This window comes from Sceloporus occidentalis, unplaced genomic scaffold (genome assembly GCF_023333645.1).
Source record: "Sceloporus occidentalis isolate IW3139 unplaced genomic scaffold, rSceOcc1.0.p SCAF_14, whole genome shotgun sequence".
Taxonomy (NCBI): Eukaryota; Metazoa; Chordata; class Lepidosauria; order Squamata; family Phrynosomatidae; genus Sceloporus; species Sceloporus occidentalis.
In genome coordinates this window covers 4,043,988-4,063,240 of record NW_028316994.1, presented here as the reverse complement: position 1 = coordinate 4,063,240, position 19,253 = coordinate 4,043,988, and the positions used below count along the sequence as shown (strand labels likewise).

The window sequence follows — 19,253 nt, the reverse complement described above, 5'->3', positions numbered from 1 at the left end:
TGTCCTTCCCAGTAGGTTTAAGGGGAAGCGAAGAGCTGCAGCCTCTCTTGGCTTGTGTTTTCTGCACTCTGATGCTACTTGGCCATATGCGTCCTGATTTTCACTTGTGAAATCTTGGGGGGGATGACTTTGAGGGTTTCCAGGGAGTCTTCAGGGGCTCCAAATACAGGGCTCAGAGGCCTGTAGCCCACATGCCACATTTTGCCCACTCTTGCCTTTAGTGCCGTGACAAAACTGCTAATTACACTCTAGGCAAACGACTGCAATTAGTTTTACACTCATATCCTGCCTTTCATTCATTGGGGGGGGGGTCAAGACAGTTCTCTGACCCCCTGCTTTATCTTCACAACAATCTTGTGAGGAGGTCAGGCTGAGAGAGAGTGACTAGAGCAAAGACAACCAATGAGTTCCATAGGTCGGTGAGTTCATTAAACTGGATTTCCCAAGGCAGTGTGTCATACCAGCCTGTCTAGTTACTACCGCCATATCACACTGGCTCTCCTATTTTCCATGCAAACTAATTGTTAGGTGGCCTTCCCTAAATCTTCTGAATCAGACAAAGGCAGGCAGATATGCACACAGTCTGTAAGCATGTTTATGCTGTGCCTTTACCTATGTTCAACTTGTATGTTTTTGAATAAAATAAAATATATTGCATATAAAAATTAAAATACTGTCATCTGCCTTGGGTTGCATAATGGTAGAAAGGTGGGATATAAAATAAAATAAACATTCCAAGCCCCCAGTAAACCCCTAAAGCAAGCATGGGCAACTGTGGGAAGCTAGGAGCTGCTTCACCCCATGACAAAAAAAATTGCCCCCGTATGTCCTCCAGTGCCCTCTAGGGTTATGGGGGACATCTTTGCCATGTTTTTAATCCCCTCTAGGTCATTTTAGAGGGGAGGATGGTTTTCAAAACAAGAAGCAACTAGTTTAATTTAATAAGACCTTTCCTGGGCATAAAAAGGCCCTGGGGGAACATGGCAAAAATGCCTCCACATTTTTGACTCCTGGGGGCCCCTGCAGGCCACAAAAACAGCCCTGGTGGGCCACATGCAAACCATGGGACTCACTTTGCCCATCCCTGTTCTAAAGGAAATCAAAACCAGACATGATCTGTGCCCTTAAATCTTCTGAATATTCAAAGTACAGTTAGCCCTCCATATCCATGGATTCCTCATCAACAGACTCAACCATTCATAGGTTGAAAATATTTTTTAAAAAATATATACATTTGGGGGGGGGGGAATCAAACTTTGATTTTGCCATTTTATATCAGGGATGCCATTTTATTACACCACTGTATTTAATGCGACTTGAGCATCCAAAGATTTTGGTATCCACTAGGGGTCCTGGAACCAAACCCCAGCAGATACCAAGGACCCACTGTAGCGGGGAGGATGTAATAGTCTAATTTTTAGTAACACAACACAACAATTGGTAATCATGTAATAATAAATTACCCACAACAAGTGCCATCATTTTGTTGTTGTGTACCTTCAAGTCGTTTCTGACTTCTGGCAACTCTAACATGAACGTATCACAGCTTGTTTCTGGACAAGATTTGTTCAGACGGGGTTTGCCATTGCCCTTCTCAGAGGCTGAGAGAGCGTGACTTGCCCAAGGTCACCCAGTGGGTTTCCATGGCTGAGCAGGGATTCAACCTTGAGTCTTCAGAGTCAGTACAACATCCAAATCACTATTCCACTCTGGTGTAACCATTTCCCACTACTAATCTGTATTCCAGATTAACGTATACTAATATAAATCTTATTGAAAACTTGGTTTTCACACATGATATTGAGAAAAAAAGCACTTCTGAGTCACTCTTAAGCACAGTTTGTAAGTAACATGTTACAACTCATGATAATTTTTTTGGATCAAAAGCAGCAACAGTACTACTCTGGAAACTAATCTATTTTTTACGTAATTGGGTTAGGAGAGTAATTAGTGAATCATTATGTGGAGGAATAGTATTTGTAGCCTTTGTGTTCCTTTAAAAAAGCCTTCTTGTTTAAAACAAGAAAAAAAGTAATGTGCTGGTAACAGTGTTATAAATATGTTCCAGTACTTGGTACTCATTAGCAGTAAATTCCTTTTAAAAAATAATATTAACAACGTTTGCAATAAAACACTGCTCTTGATGTCAAAACCTCTTAAGACTGGGCTGTAGTCATATTTATTTTGGAAAATGTATTTTTTTTATCAATACGAGCTTTTTCTAAATCGGATTTGAGTGTTATTGGTCCAAAACACACTGCAGAAGTATTGCAGTTTGGTACCACTTTAACTGGCCCGGCTCAATGCTAGGGAATTCTGAGAACTGTAGTTTTATGGGACATTTAGCCTTCTCTGTCAGATAGTTGTGGTGCCACAATAAACTACAATTTCCAGGATCCTGTAGCACTGATCCAGGGCAGTTAAAGCTTTCTCAAACGGGATTATTTCTGCAGTGTGTTTTGGACTATTATGGTTGCACATTAACTGAGTTGCTAAAATGGTAAGAAGGATTAAATTGTTTGCATTTTTAATTTGTTATGGAAGCTGCCTTGGGAGAAAGGTGACATATAAATAAAGTTAATAAAACAAATAAATCACACATGAGATTGAACATCTGATTCCCCACCTGCCCTCTCTTTCTGTTCTGATGTAGCTCAACAGTGCCTCCTACAGCATCTACTACATTTGACTCCGCAATAGTTTGAACACATTCTATGCTATCCCTTTAGAATCATAGTCATAGAGTTGGAAGAGACCCCAAGGGCCATCTAGTCCAACCCCCTGCCATGCAAGAACTCCCAGTCAAAGCATCCCACAGATGACCATCCACCTCTATTTAAAGACCTCCAAGGAAGGCCTCAGTCAACTTGCATCTCAAAAGGAGTGAACTGTCAACTGAGGCAACTTGGATCTCTAGAAAAACATCTCTTTTTGTCTTGCTAATACAACTATTTTTTAAAAGTCCTGGAGTACCCACATGGCCAGAAGGAGGAGAGGTCAGCCTGCATGAACGTCCCTCCAACAACACCTGAACTGAGAACAGCCAAATCTTGACAAAATGCAAGCTTCTGACTAACTTGGGCTGCATCCACACAGCAGGAATAATCCAGTTTGACACTATTTTAACTGCCATGGCTCAATACTGTGGAATTCTGGGACTTGTAGTTTTGTAAGACATTTAGCTTTCTCTATCAGGGAGCTCTTGTGCCAACACAAACTACAGTCTCCGGAATTCCACAGCACTGAGCCATGGCAGTTAAAGTGGTGTCAAACCGGATTATTTCCACAATGTGGATGCAGCCATAGTCATACATTTTAGGCATATTTAGTAAAAAATAGTCATTTTTTCTCCTGTATAATTTTTAACATCTTTGCCCAATGAAGAAACCAGTGGAGCCTCGAAAGCTTGCAATATGTATTTTCTTCATTTTGGTTCGCCAATAAAGATGTCACTGTTTTGTGGATTTTGGATGTTATTGTGTTACATGGCCAGCACAGCTATCTCTGGTAGGAGATTGTGGTAGGAGATTACTACAGACCACCAAACCAAACTTCATGTGAAGAAACATGCATTTGCAAAGCTTCTTGTAAAACTTGCATATGCAATTTGCTAAATTCTGTGTTTCTGTGCTTTGGGTAAGAAATCCAAAGTCCCTGTCTTTTTAATATTTCCCTAGGCAAGAGATCTTGACAAATAGGACACAAAAACTCTCCAAGTCTTTAGAAGGATGTGACATAAAGTTCATAAAAATTAGTAATTTGAGGTGAAACCCTTGCAAGGGTCTACCTGAAATTAGTAATTTGGAGGAAAAGAGTAATTCAGAGAAGAGTAATCCACAGTGACACAGGCTTCAAATCTTGACTGCAGCAAAGGCAGTGAGGAAGGCATTGAATTCTATGCCATTCTCCTAATCTAAATCTTTCTCTCTCTCACACACACACACATTGCTTCCATATGAAGCTGCTGATAAGAATTTTGGAAATATCTTTATATCAGAAACCATGTTTCCAAACCTGACAACTTGCACATATCTTCCAGCAAGCCAATGACTGACAGCGATTGGAGCTGCAGTGCACAATATTTAGAGGATTACAAATTGGAGAAAGCTGAACAGAGTAATGCCACAACAGAAAAGGGTCAAACACAAACACACACACACTTCTCGTATCACAACTAAGTGTTCCCAAACTGCTTTAGAAACACCCACACACACATAAAATCCTGAAATTTCAGGACATCTGATCATAAATCTCCCCTGACACAACTGTTTTGGTCCTCGCATCATCTACCATAGGAGAGTTATGTTAACATGGAGTAGTACATGTAGGGGAGCTATTTTTAAAGCAAAACGTCTTCTGCCTGACCTCAGTTTACATCTCAAATCAACTGAGCTGCAAGTTAGGAACTCATTGTTTCAAATGTCACTGCTGCTATGAGATTCAGCAAGTGGCCTCTTGCTTGGCCTCAGGCTATACATACACCTTAAACTGCACTGAGCCTAGGAAAAGTACCTTTTTTGGACTGTAGTTTCCAGAATACTGGGGTATTCTGGAAATTGTAGCTCAAGAAAGTACCTTTAGCTGGTTCTAAAAGGAGGGCTATTATAATATTACACAATTATATAGTAATTATATTATATAATAATATAATTATTATATAATTATGCAATTTTATTGATATTATATAAATTATATGATACATTATTACAGGATTATTATAGAATAGATTACAAGAAACATTCTGAATTCTGTGTTTAATTAAAACCAAATTTTGTACTGAACTGTTGTAAAGAATAACACAATGAGTATTAGAAAGCCAGGAGGAAAGTTAACTACCTCTTTCCCTCCTGTTACTTCACTGTCATCTCGCTTGTCAGACTGCTTGTCCGAAAACTGAAATGAGTCTTTAGCCATTTTATGAAGGGAACCATCATAGGGGAAAACTCCATCTCTAGTCATAGAAGAAGCAAAACCTCCATAACATAACAGCTCCATGCCTGTTGTGGCCTCACTCCTTTTGTTAGTACAGTACCACCTAGAGTAGATTCACTGAATTAATTGTTGGAACTGAGGAGTTTATCACACAGAGGCACATGGAGGCAAATCCCATGCAGAAATGGGATTTTAAAATCCGTTAAACACCCGCCAATGTGGCTTGTTTTTCAGACGCATTGGCGGAAAGAGAAATAATGCAAAAATAATCCAAATGGAAAGCTGACAAAAACCACTCTTTTCTACTTTCGGAATTTTCTGAAAGTAAAAAGGAGCAGGTTTTGTCATGTTTCCATTTGGGTTATTTTTGTGTTATTTCTCTTTCATGCAAATATTGTCTGAAAAACAACCCACATTTGCAGGGTTTTCTACTTTCTATTCGGGTTAACCCCAAACGTCATGTGAAAATCTAGTTTCTGCCCGGGATTTGTCCCATGTGATAAACTTCAACAAGTCAGCATAGACTGTAAATTGCACTGATTCAATGGGTCTGCTCTAGTTGGGACTGCCTGTGCTTTGTCTGGTGGGGAAGGGAACTCACCTGCTCTGGGAGGGAGTGATGCTGCGGAGTGTTGCTTTCTCAGGTTCTTTGGTTTTCTTGATTTTCACCTGTGGCCGCTCATGATCAGGAGTCCAACTCTGAATGGCAGATTAGGGTATTGGGGGACAGAGAAGAGAGAACAGTGTTTCACAGAGCTTAATTCCAGCCAACGTTGAAGCCCACTTAAAATGACTGCCTCATCCACAACCAGAGCTTGAAGAAGTGACAGGAGGATTCCAGGTGCTACCATTCAAAAATAATACTTTTTCAAGTTCTGATCACAAGCAGCAAAAGTGAGATGAATTGTGGGTAAGAGATTTTATTTATTTATTTATTTATTTATTTATTTATTATGGTATTTATACCCCGCCCTTCCACCCTAAAGGCTCTCAGAGCAGCTTACAATTATTATTATTATTGAATGGATTGAAGGTGGTAAAATATTTACTGGTGGCACATGCCCTCCTAGGTACATGGTAGCCACTAGTCACCCACAAGAGAAATATGAGAGCCATAGGCAAGAGGAGCACTGCCTAAACTAGTAGAGTAAGTAAAATATGTTCTTCTGGAAAATTATTATACTAGAGTAAGTCTACTAGACTCTACAGGAAATTTCCACTTGTATATTATCTGAAGAAAAGAGTGCACCTGAGAATATGCAGAGTAGCCTTCTCTCACCATTAAGGAAGAGAGAGGTTCCCACCTCAAACTGTGGCCAGTTCATGGGCATCCCTGGTCCATGTCGATTACGCCACCATTTGAGGTCATCCTGGTCATTTATGTCCTCAATGGCTTGGTGCAAGTCACTGTAAACAGCTTGGATGCTGAATGAAAGGATGAAAAATAATAGGAACAGGCTTCAGGCGGTATTCAAAGAACTCTAAGCCCCCCCTCAAAAAAGCCCCCTTTTGACTGGCAGTGCTAGGAACAGTCCATCTTGGAGCACCCACAGTCTTCCCCAACCTAGGTCACTCCAGATATGTTGACTATAACTCCCATCATACCCAACCAACTGTGTAAGTGGAGTTGCAGTCTGACACATCTGAAGAGTGCAAGGTAAGAAAAGGCTGGGCTATAAAAACCAGTTACCAAAATGCAGACAACATGTTGGGTGTTGCATGCAGTTGTACAGATGGTGTCTTTATCTATAGCATTCAAGGTGACAAAAAAAAGGTGTGATCCAGGGATGAGAAACCTTTGGGTTTGCATAGGTTTTGGATTACAGCTCCCATGATCTCTTGCCATTCATTGGTTATGCTAGGTGGGGCTAATGGGATTTGTAGACCAAACAAGGAGCCAGTCAGTTAGTCTAGAAAGTTGACCAGATAACCTCCTGCTGTTTTAAACTGTTCAAAGTCCAATTACTAAAGCAGGATTGAGCAATATTTGGCCTTTTGAATATTGTTAGACTGCATCTCTCAGAAGATACCCAGCATAGTACATGGTGAGGGATGCTGTGAGCTGCAGTGTCCAACAATATCTGAAGGACCACACTTTGCCCACCTCTGGTCCAAAAGCCCATTTAAATGGGGAAATGTTGCTACCTGTGAGACCTATCAAGAGCAGAAAGAACAATTAAGGACGTTAAAAGAGACTTGCTGGAACAGTTCAAAGGTCAATTTAGACAGAGATGGGAAAATTTACTTTTTCCAACTACATTCCTTAGAATCTCCCTGCCACCATGGCAGATTCTGGAAGACATAGTCCAAAAAAATCACATTCCCAGTACAGGTCTAATATTCTATTTCCCTATCAACCCCACCAAGATTTTTTTCTGTCATCAGGCTGTCATGTTATACATATTGAGTGGCAGCATCTCTTTTAGGGCTTGGTTAACCCTTTCCCATTCCCACACCTGGGGTCAGCGGTGACATCGAGGCGTCGGTGCAGGGCAAAGAAGGCCCCCTTGAGAAACACAATGCGCCTTTGCTCCTGTGCCTGTCCCTGCTCAAAGACCGACTCCATTTCCTCCATGTATCGAGGGCTGCAGCGATCAAGCTCTTGCAGAGCCTTCTCATAGCGTTCGCGTACCTAGTGAAAGGAGTCAAGAGTCAAAAAGAATCATGTGCCCATGGGTCCTCTACCTCTCTCTGGGATATGAGCCCTTTTTAGAACTGTGGAGAAAGGAAGAACCTGCTAGAAGAACACAACTTTGTCACTCAGGAGGCAACCATTAGCCAGCTTGTTGGTTTTCTATCACAGTTTGGAAAGTTACATTAAAAATATTCTTTTAAAGTTAGTGATAACTTGTAAAGCGCTCCTAAGTAGTTAGTTTCTTTGTATTCACTATAATGACTATGTTGTAGTCACTATTAGTTTCTGCAAAGTACTGTAACTTAAATAAGTGGTTAGTTATATTTTTAAAAACACCTATCTGAATGCTATAACCTGTTGGCCTGTGGTACAAAGTACATATACCTGATAAAAGTAACTTAGTAACTTAGCCTCTTTCTTCAGGCTAGCCCCTGATGGAACTGGGCCAGCCTACTCTCTCCCTCAGAAGCCGAAAGATGACAGTTGGGGAGGGAGGAGCCTCTTTCTTCAGGCTAGCCCCTGATGGTACTGGAAGTTGGCATTTTATATGTGTTGTCTATTCAGTTCTCTTTATTTATTTAAAACATTTAGGCCCCACTCTTTGGTAAGAAAGTCTTCTTAGCTGCCTTGTATCCAATCCTAGGATAAAGGCAGGGTAAAAATTCAATAAATAAATAACTGTATCCCTCAGACTAACAATGTATAAAGATAAAAGAAAGAGAAAGGAAAGGAAAAGAAAAGAAAAGAAAAGGGAGAAGATGGAAAAGTAAAAGTAAAACAGGAAAACAACTCAGGTGCCAATGCTTAATGTTATGTGGTTCTTACCACAGACTGTTATGATGAAGACAGGATGCTCACAGTTCACAAACAGGCTCTGCTGGTCTTCTGAGAAACAGCATGATGACCCAGCCAGCTTTGAATGAATGATAGCAATGCAAGCTATCATTCATTGACCTGTGATCTTATACTGTATGTATGTGTGTATCCAGCATTAAATGGAAACACGGTTCCCAATATGTGCTTTTAAAAAAGTGAGTCCTGCTTCTGTGCTTCAGACACATAAAAAGACCACAGAAATTACCAGCCTTCAATAGTCTCCCCTTGTAATTCATGGCTATCAAGGCAAATTCTTATACACAAGGTTATTTTGACATCAGCTTGACAAACAGACACTAGCAAGTAGTCATGATCACCTCTGCAATGAACAAGCTGCTGCTGATGCTTTTGGCCTGTTATGTTTCTATTAAAACATAAGAGCATATCAGTTTGTTTTGGTTTCATTTTTCTTGTCAGTTGGCAACCCTATCAGAAAATAAAATGAAGCAGCCACTGGCAGTTAGGACTAACAGGGAAATAAAACAGGTGTAACTCTCATGCAGCATGTATGCAGCCAATGTGGTTGACCTGCTTGAAAAGTCCAGTGCCCCCTAATGCCCTCCTGGCCTGGACCCAGGGAGAGTGGGAGAATAAGGACCACACCTTGTTTGCTTCTTGGCTGCAACGCTGATGCTCCTCTCGCAGAGAACGCTGTCGGTCTGGGGGGGCTTCAGACCCTGGAGTTCCTTTAAGTCCGTCCTCCCGGAGGGCTGCAATATGTTCCTTGCGACAGGCCTTGTGGTACAAAGATTTGGTTTTTTCGACCTGGGAGCAAATGTCAAGAGCAGTCAGAAAGAAGTGGTGGAAGAAAAGTGAGCAAACTATTAACCTACACCAAGATTAGGGCTCAGATATGTTACCCGCAGCTAGTATGGAAATCCTTGCCCAGAGATTCTAAGAATTCTGGTTCCTAATTCCTCCTGTGTCGCATATTCTCAAACAAGAGCCAGCCCAGCATTCAGGTGAATGAAGCAGTTGCCTCAAGCAATAGTTGCTGGCGGGGTATGGGTGGCAGAGAATGAATAGCCAGTAGCTGTTCTATCTAAGATACTGTGTGTACCTTGTTCTCTCTAAGATAATTTCTTGCTATCTAGTGATAAACCAGTCACCAATGCTGATGTAAGTCTGAACTGCTTTGGTTGGCTTTTATACCTGAAACAGAAGAAGATGATAGGGCTAGACCTATCCCTGTTTGATAATAATGTCCAGTCAGCCTCATCCAATTGGTGCTTCCCAAGTTGGACTTGTTGGGTGAGTAAAAAAGGATTGGAGCGTAGCAATGATGGGAGAAAGAAGTGTGATGATTTTTTAAAAAACAATCACCTCAGATTCTTCTCCTTTTTTACAGAGCCCAGTTCTTTATCCAACTAGAACTGTATGCATTTAGAAAATTTTGAAGGATCAGGTCCCTCCTACCTTCTTGAGCTTCTTTGTCCAGGGTTTCTGTGCCCGCTGAAATCCACTTTCCAGCTCACAGGCTTCCTTGAAGCCTCCAAACAGCTTGCGGTGATAGGAATCATGTTGCCAGGCCCTGATGCGCCCACATTCCTCTGAGACCAAAGTCCTTTGCATCTCCATGTGCAGCCGACTCAACCGCTCAGATGCCCCCAAGAATGCTTGCCAGGCTCGAAGCAGGGACCCATACACTGGACCTGGGGGGTTGTGAGGGTAAAGAGAAAAATATAGGTGAGTTTTAATTCTTTCTCACATTGTGTCACAACCTCAAACTGATGAAAATAGCTATCTGCTGAAGTTATAACTTAAAGAGGACTCTGTATAGAAGGCTTTTAGGAAATCCTATAATCATGGCTATCCACTCAGAAGAAGCAGAGCGATGCATAGGAAATTAAAAGGGGAAGGCATCAAATTGGCAAAAATTTATCTCAACTGTTACTCTAAAAGGCACTGGCAGAACAGTGCCAGTGTCTCTTTGGAATTGTGGGGAAATTATAGCTCAAAAGGAAGCCTGCAAGAGGAAGGTAACTTCTGGGATCTTTTCACTTATGTATACCAGTACTAATTGCAGAGAGCACTCCAGTTTCAGTGAATAGAAGGGTTTTATTTAGAAATGTGTATGGGTGCACACAAACATGCAAAACCAGTGTGACCTTAAGAACCATACAAGGCTGCCAGAAAGAAAGATATGGGGGGATGGATAAAGAGAATTCAGGAGTTAAAAAGGGCAATAATTACTAATACAGTGCGCCTGTGTTATACGCGGGTGCGTTTTATGCGGCTTCCAGATATTCTGGAAGCCACAATGGAAGGAAGGGAGGTGTCCACCAGAAGGAACCAATGGGGCGTGCTCCCGTGGCGTGCGCCCCATGCACCACCGCCACACCGCCGTGGGCACGAGCCCCATTCATGTGAATGGGGCTTGAGCATCTGCATTTTTTCCCTTAAGTGGGGGGAGGGTCCGGAACGGATCCCCCACGTAAGGGAAAGGTGGACTGTATTGAAGAGAGGTCCATGGAAAATGGACAGCGGACAGTGTCTGAGGGTTACACACAGAGAGTGGAACAATATGGCTAGGCCTGAAGGATATTTATATCTGATATTATACCCTTGAGAGGTGTCTGGTACAATATTTGAGGTGACAAAGGTCTTGATGACTTTCCCAGGGAATTTGACAAAAGGGATCTGGAATGGCTGATGGGTTTAGCTCCACAGTAACTAAAGATTTATTATATTTGGGGCAATCCCTTGGAGGTTGGGCAGGAAATGAATAGAAACACATCGTGAGGTGAAGGTTATGGTCTCTGATGGCTTTTCAATGGGAATGGCTTCATCTCCATTGCAAGAGGAAATGCAAGGAGCTGTTGGGGAGGTTGTGAGGTGCTCAGCAAGCCCATTTCCCTGTATCTAAATTTCGCACATGCCCTCAGGTCAGTATGACTCCTATGCATGTGTATTTTCCTAGTTTCTGCAGGTTATCGTGACCTCAGAACATCCCCAATGATAGATATTAATTAAGGAACCTCATATTCAGCGGGAGGGGTATAGTGTAAGCTAACACAATATATATGTCAAGAACAAAATGAGATAGTAGTTTATACTCAAGAAGAGAGATAGTTGTATACTCAAGAATGCAAAAGCAACAGTATTAATATGCACATGAAAAACCCAGATCTTGAAAAAGTTACCATTTGGGCAACAAATGGGGATGCAGAGAATTATAGTCTAAAAAGGAAACTTTTCCAAGCTTCTGCTGAAACCATACCTATATTTCAATCACTCTCCTCCAACCCCATGATTCTTTCAAAAACCCACATTTTTGAAAGCACAATCAATTGCGCCAACTAGAGTCATTGTTGTTTTTTAAGAAACACTGTTAGAAGAAGAACTCACTTGCATCAATGAGAGGCCGCCATTTTCGAGTCCACTCTTCCATCATTAAGGCGTAGCTGCGTTCAATCTTTGCACGTTCCTGGAAGCAGGCTACAATCTGGTCACAGACACGATAACCATCATCCAGGCGCTTTACTGTGCTCTGGAAATGATTAGGCTGCAGGGGAATAGATTGAGGACAGACCATGATCAGACTTAGTTTGGTTAAAGAGGAGACTAAGAAGAAATCCCCTCCAAAACGAACATCATGACGCATTTTTCAGGATCCTGCTCCCCAAGTACCCTAGTTAAGTAATTAAATTAAATTAAGTAATTAGATCTGCTGGACTTTTATCCCTTCCCCACCACCATTCCCTTCTCCTTTTGTGTCTTGTCTTTTTAGATTGTAAGCCTGAGAGCAGGGAACCATCTAATTAACCATTTGTAAGCCACTGAGAGCCTTTGTGGCTGAAGAGCAGGGTATAAGTACTCCAAATAAATAAATAAACCATTATTCCCTTCGTTTAGAACCAGTGAATCTTAATTCTGAACACCTCCTGCTCTAAGCCATTGGACTAGGGATGGGAAGAAGAAGGTCCACCTTGGCTCCATTGACTTCTACCCAAAAGCTGAGATGGATAAATCTGTCAATTTCAGTTTCTCTCAATTTTTCATTTTTTCCCAATAAAAATGAACTTTGCACATTTTTCCAACCTTAAAAATCAATTTATCTTGAATTCTGAGGATTTTTAAAAATATTACATTAACATTCTACAATTTTTTTGTGTACATTTCTTTACATAGAAGCATTTTTGTATGCAATGTTGCCAGTGTATCCATTATTGAAAGCAATTCTAATGTTTAACATAGCATCCTGTTCTAAGACATGTACTGTATTTTTTTTAATTCGAGGACTCAGTTGCAAAAATTGAGGAGCACTATTTTTTCAGGATATAAATTTGGATTGTGCATTGGCTCAACAGTGCAGAATCAAGTAAATTAGAATCAAAATGCAGAACCGTCTAATTAAACAGATTATATGTACAGCGCTGTGTAAATTTACAGTGCTTTATAAATAAAGGTTAATAATAATAATAATAATAATAATAAGTCAAGCAAATTTCTCTTGACCCCTGCAACAGTTTCTGTAAGATCCCTTTCCCATCCCTCTTTCTCTCCTTTACACGAGCCTCTCCACCTCCTCACTGCAAATCAATTACCATCCAAAAGCTGTTGGTTGTGGGCTCATCAGCAGCCACCTCACTGTATATCACAGACATGGTGTCACCTGTAGAAGAAACAAGGGTCATAGGTCAAGCTGCACACTTCAAAACATCAAGTGAAGGCAATCATATGAAACCCTCGCCTTTTGGTCTCTTTTTGTAATATTCATGCATGACTAAGAATAGAATCTATGACAGAGTTAAGAAGGTAGGAGTAGGTTCAGTTCTTAATGCTACTCAATCGAATTGTGTTTGAGACACAGTTGTGCAGGTGATCTTCCTCCTGCCTTAGACAATTCATTAAACTGGAAATGTTGAGAACTGAGGAGCTATGTAAATTTTGAGAGAAGGACCATAGTAAAGCAATAGAGCACCTGATTTGCAATCAGAAGACCACAAGTAACCTTCAGCATCTCGACTTAAATCGTCCAGGTAGTAGACCATTCACTCATCTAGCCCACCTTCTGCTCTGACTGGAGGAATTACAGACTGCAGGAAAGTTACTTTTAGGACCACAATTTCCAGAATCTCTAAGCCAGCATAGTCAGTGGCTGTGAGGAAGCCCTTCAAGGGCTCAGGCAGAGGTAGAGTCCTTCATCACATGAGGCAGGCTGTATGTCAGACCATATGGTAGCAGCTCAAAGATTAGGGTTCAGAACTTCTGATCACACACACCATCACTGCCATCACCACCACCAAGGCAATGTGTTTCTCCAGTTTCAATTAATTACAGTATCCAGAATGTTGAAAATCAACTGGGTCTCAAAGAAGCAGATGTGTCACTGGCATAAAGTAACATCAGACAGAAGTTTAAAACAATAGGGCTCTTAATGAATGCCATAAACCCCAATTTTATTTGAAAACAAGCAGTTTTCTCCATATTATTCCCCTCCCCAAATACACAAACTGGAGCCATGCTAAGAACAATAGCTAAAGTATCCAGTTCCCCCTGCTGATTCTCTCCATGCTAACTATGCAATATGAACTAGTTACCTCCCAGTTCATCTCCTTACAGCACATTCTTAATATACTACAAATGATTTTGGGAAGCGACCCTGACTATAGGTTTTACTCACTCGCACATCAACAAGGACCCATCAACATCTATTCCAGCAGTGAGCCTTCCTACCCCTGTAACTCAGTTACTGAATCCAACAACCAAAACCAGGGAAAGTTATATTTTTGGTCAAGTCCCAGAGGTCTAGGGGATTCTAGGATTTGTAGTCCAAAAAGCAAACTTTCCCAAGATCTCCCAATAATATAATATTATAATTCAGCCTACACAAGTTGTTTATGTTGTTGTTCTGTGCCTTCAAATCATTCCAGCTTACGGCAGCACTACAGCCATGGGGTTCTCTTGGCAAGATTTGTTCAGAAGGGGTTTGTCATTGCTTTCTGCTGAGGCTGAGAACATGTAACTTGCCAAAGGTCACCCAGTGGGTTTTCATGGCCGAGTTGGGAATTGAACCCTTGTCTCCAGAGTCGTAGTCCAACACTCAAACCACTGCGCCACGCTGTAGTAACTACACATGTTACTAGCCTGCAAACATTTTTTTGCCTGTGGGGGATGGCACGGGGGCAGAGAGTTTTATTTTTCCTCCAGCAAACTGCTGCATTCCACCCCTCCCCTGGCACTCTACTTTGCTTATTCTAGAATACCATGTACCTACCAGCTTGTAACTCCTTCTCTCTACAGCTGCCAGGCTGCTATTTCTATTCAAGGAATTGTTTCTAAATCTGCTTCACTAGAGATACAGGCATACCTCAGTTAACAAAGCCTCTGACAAAGAAGCTAATTAAGTCTTTTTACATCTTCTCAGTCTTCCTTTTTCTTCCTTATCTGCTGTGTAACTGGGAATTCTGAGTAGTGCTGTGTGGAAAACACAGATTTTTAGTGTCAGGTTGCAGCAGTGTGTCTGTAGTAAACAATGCAATAAAAACTTGAGATGGGTTATAACAGGATTCTGTTCTAGTTGATCCTATTGTAATCTCTGTGTGCCAGCCTACAATAAGCATGGCATACAGCAGTTGTCTCCAGAATCACTTACAGAGCATGCTGAACACAGAAACAGAGAGAAAATGGGAAAGCAAATAAGTTTGCCTGACCAGCATATTAAAGAAGAAGAGAAGCCACCAGAATGGAGATCGTAAGAAGAAATGGAAGCTAATTAAATAAATAATTATAATTGCTTGAAAAAGCTTTCCAGTGATCTGTCAATGATTCAAAATGTTTTTCTTTACTTATGCAAGGCTTATCTGACCTGGTTATTTCATTGTTCATGTGCATATTGTTAGTTTTGAATGTAAAGTTAAAGTTTGCTGAAACATATTGAACTGCTTTTCTTTTTTGTAGTGTAGGAACCTATCCCTGTTTATTCCACATTATTTCTGTCTAGTACCAAATTTTCTATTAAAGAAGTAATGCCTGGGAACACATCTGATTTGTTAACTGAGGTATATGCATACATTAGAAAATGCATATGTGGGCTTTTTCTTTCCATCTTTCATTTTTGTTTTTGACAATTCATAAGTGACAATCCTAACCTCACTCAAGAATTTCATTAAAAGCAAAGCAGACTTTCAAATTTGTGACATGACAGGTTCTGTGTGAAGAAACAGAGCTTATTTTTGGAATGGGAACATTTTAGAAACCACTATAGCACACTGAAAGAGCAAAATACTTCCCCATAAAAAAGTTCCAGATTCCATTTCCAGGTAAAAAGGTCATGACACCTCCTTTTAGATATTTATATACAAACCAACTGGCAAGGTCCTGAGGCCATTTACAATTTAAAAACATAACTGCTCAATAAAAATCACATGTTTTTATATAAAAGTGTAAGTCATCCAACTGAAACAGTGTCAAAGTGTTGAAAGATTAGAATGATAAAGTATAAGAACCAGAAATAAAATGTAAACAGGAGAGTAAAATCAAAAATAAAAATCAGAGACAATGAGGGGAAGAGCCCTACCCAGGACCTTGGGCAGAAACTGGCAGTCAGCGCAAATAAACTGGTTTCATGACCTAGAAAAGTTACCTTTTGTGGATTTGGTGTTGTGTGTCTTCAAGTTGTTTCCAACGTACGGCAACCCACGTGTTTTTTTGGGAGGGGGCAAGGACTACAACTTCCTAAATCCCTCAGTGAGCATAGTTATACTAGCAAAGGGATTCTGGAAGTTGTAGTCTATTTTTTTTCCTAACTGCAACTGGGTTAGATGAACTTGTATGTGACAGTCTCATGTGTCGTATTTAAAAATACTCTCCACTGAAAAAGTTGGCAGCTGGTGACACCCTTCTTCCCACACACTGCGATAGTGAGAGCATGTCACATTCTACTCGGTTGATCTACCCACGCGATGCAAGATTCCCCTTGACTCAAGATGGATTTTTCAAGATCCATTGTGTATCACCCTTTCCAAATTTTAGTCATCCTGACTATGACAGTGTTGATAGCAGAAGGTAAGACAAGAATGTGCCGGCTGTGATCCTTCAGATGTTGTTAGAGCCCAACTTGCACTAGCCCCAGCATGACCAGCAGTTGGGATCAAGTGTGCTAACACCTGGAGGACCACAGCTTGCCCATTTCTGGAGTAAGGAAGGTACCATTTGTTCAAGTCTAGAGCTGATGAGAAGCAGGTTATTGTTCTGGTTGTGGGCTGCCTGTAACTCATGGATGGTCCAACCTAACACTAAAGAAAATAAGAACTGCCAAAGAGAGCAATGGTGGGGAGGATACAGGAACAGTCCCCAACTATTCTTCCTGACCCAATAGCATATACAGTTCTATACCACTTATCAGTGAACTCAGCACTCTCTAAATGGTTTACAGTCTGTAAGCTAATTGCTCCCAACAAGCTGGGTACTCATTTTACCGACCTACGAAACAATGAAAGGATGAGTCAACTCACAACCTTCCTTGTGGTTACAGTACCATCATTTAACCACTGCTCCACCAGGTCTCCCTTGATCCAACCATGCCATTCTCTTTTCTTGAGGGACTAAGTTGTGCGCACCTTGTTCTGGCCCCTTTGAATTAGACTCCTGACCACAGGGATGATAGTGGACACTGTCCCACCACCAGGGTTGAAATAAAATTCGCGCCAAGTCCAGTTAGCTTCTGTATATAAAATGAGGAAGTGCCATTTTGCCTCAGGCTGACCATCTGGTTAGTCACAATTAAAAATAGGATACTAAAACACAGCATGAAAAGGTGTGTGTGTGATTCATATGGGTTGGCAGCCAGGAGGTATAGTGGTTTGAGTGCTGGACTATGACTGAGATCAGGGTTTGATCCCCTGTTCAGCTATGGAAACCCACTGGGTGACTTTGGGCAAGTCACACACGCTCAGCCCCAGAAAACCCCATTATAGGTATGCCTTAGTTTTAATTGTTAATTGTTAATTACTAATTGTTAGTTTATTTTATCGATGTGTTTTTATCTGTATTTTAATGAGCTGTAATAATAATAATAATAATAATAATAATAATATGTTTTATTTATAGACCGCTATTCCGCGATGATCATAGCGGTGTACAGTAAAATCGTAATACAATACAAAATACAGTTAAAGGAGGGAGAAGTCTCGTCCTTCAGGCAGTCCCTGATGTTGCTGGGTCTGCCTGATGGCTCCCTCTGAGGCCGAGATGTAATCCCGCCTTTGGGAGAGGCGGGGAAATATAAATAAATTATATCATCATCATCATCATCATCATCATCATCATCATCATCATCATCATCATCATCATTATCAGTCTAAAATGATTTGAAGGCACACAACAATAGTTCATATAGGTTCCTTTTAAACATTTCCTTCCTGCATTGTTCCCTAACATTTTCAAATCATTATGGTTTTCGTTTTGTTTCCTTCTGATTTTGTTATACTACATGGATTTCCTGTCATTCTAAGATGTACCACAGTGGACTATTCTCATCTTCACAACCATATACACTTTAGCTATCCTGATTTAACAGGTACATTCCTGATTAATCCTCTCCTGGGCCTAAATATCCTAAAGGCATCAGATCTCATCTGCTCTTGGAAGCTAAGCAAGGTCAGCCCTACTTAGTACTTGGATGGGAGACTGCCAACAAATAAAGAACTGGCAAAACCAACTCTGACTATTCTTTGCCTAAGAAAATCCTATGGAAAATTCATGGGGTCACCATAAGTCAACAGGCAAATTGAAGACACATAGCTACATCCCCATCCCACTTTTGCAGCTGCATTTGAAATGTCCTAGTTTCTCTCTCCTTTTCCCCCTTTCCTACTTCATCCGCAGTATACCTCAACTGCTGTAATCTGATTTCAAAGTGAAAAATAAAGTTTGCCTTCAATTTATTCAGCCGGGGTGTGTGTGTTACGGACAAGCAGAAGATCAGGCAAACATCCCAGGAAGGAGGTCCCAAAGGTGAGAGACCAACACTGAAAGGGCTCCCCTCCACAGACCTTTCTTTCACTGTCACCACCCATATTTCAGAAAGCAAGGATGATCCAATGATGATTTCAGTGAGTTAGTGGACTGTTACAGAAGAAGGCAGTCCGGATGACGTGTGAGTCCCAAGTGGTGCGGCACTGCTGTAGTTCTGATCTTTCCTCAGAAATATTAAACCTGAACATAAACACTTCCATCTATCTGCCCTTTATTTAGCCTCTTGAGAGTGTATGTATGGCGCAGGACAGATCGCCCAAAAGGGCGACCTGCTGGTGGCCTAATTCCCTCCAGAAAAACTGGGTCCTTTTTGCGCCTCAGAGCGGTTCTCATGGGTGCATGACATGCGGCGCTACGTGGACGCTGCACGGCGCTTATGTCACAATGGTGGCACCCGTGTACATGGGATGCCATCATTGTTACGCTGCCATGCCATGCTAGGGTTAGGGACCGCACAGTTGCCGCGCGGTCCCTAACCCTAGTATCTCCGGGAGTATGGCGGATTTAGGCGGTCTGTACCATGCCTATGAGAAGACAGACAATTATATTTACTCTTCCTGCTGCAGTACCACCTGCCTTTGAATCCTCCTGCTCTGTTGTCAGGACAAGCTCTATCATTAGGAAGCCATAATGCTATCATACATTCCAGCTGTCCTGATTAAATCTCAGTCATTCTACTTTCTCAGCTGCCTTCAAAATGTCTCTGTTTCTTTCTCCTCTTCCCACCCACCTCCTTTGTCCTCTGGTTACTTCAGTAGTTTATATTGAAAAAGTAGTTTATAATCAGTTAACCAAGTGGAGTGGGCAGTGGAGAGGAGGGGGCAGAATC

The 19,253-nt window shown here is 41.3% G+C and overlaps 1 protein-coding gene across 6 annotated transcripts in view; it reads right to left on the bottom strand.

Annotated features, from left to right (window-relative positions):
- Window positions 1–19,253, bottom strand: part of LOC149303602 (protein kinase C and casein kinase II substrate protein 3-like) — a 47,857-nt gene that overhangs the window by 10,665 nt on the left and 17,939 nt on the right. For 5 of the 6 annotated variants that reach the window (XM_089480134.1, XM_089480136.1, XM_089480133.1 and 2 more), the window contains 7 exons: window positions 12,991–13,058; window positions 11,792–11,948; window positions 9,860–10,095; window positions 9,047–9,208; window positions 7,389–7,564; window positions 6,237–6,357; window positions 5,534–5,631 (listed from right to left, as the gene is read on the bottom strand). In XM_089480134.1, coding sequence (XP_089336260.1) covers window positions 5,534–5,631; window positions 6,237–6,357; window positions 7,389–7,564; window positions 9,047–9,208; window positions 9,860–10,095; window positions 11,792–11,948; window positions 12,991–13,058 — 1,018 coding nt within the window. Of the gene's footprint in view, window positions 1–5,533; window positions 5,632–6,236; window positions 6,358–7,388; window positions 7,565–9,046; window positions 9,209–9,859; window positions 10,096–11,791; window positions 11,949–12,990; window positions 13,059–14,756; window positions 14,864–19,253 lie in introns of all 6 variants that reach the window. The other variant, XM_089480138.1, reaches the window with a different exon arrangement.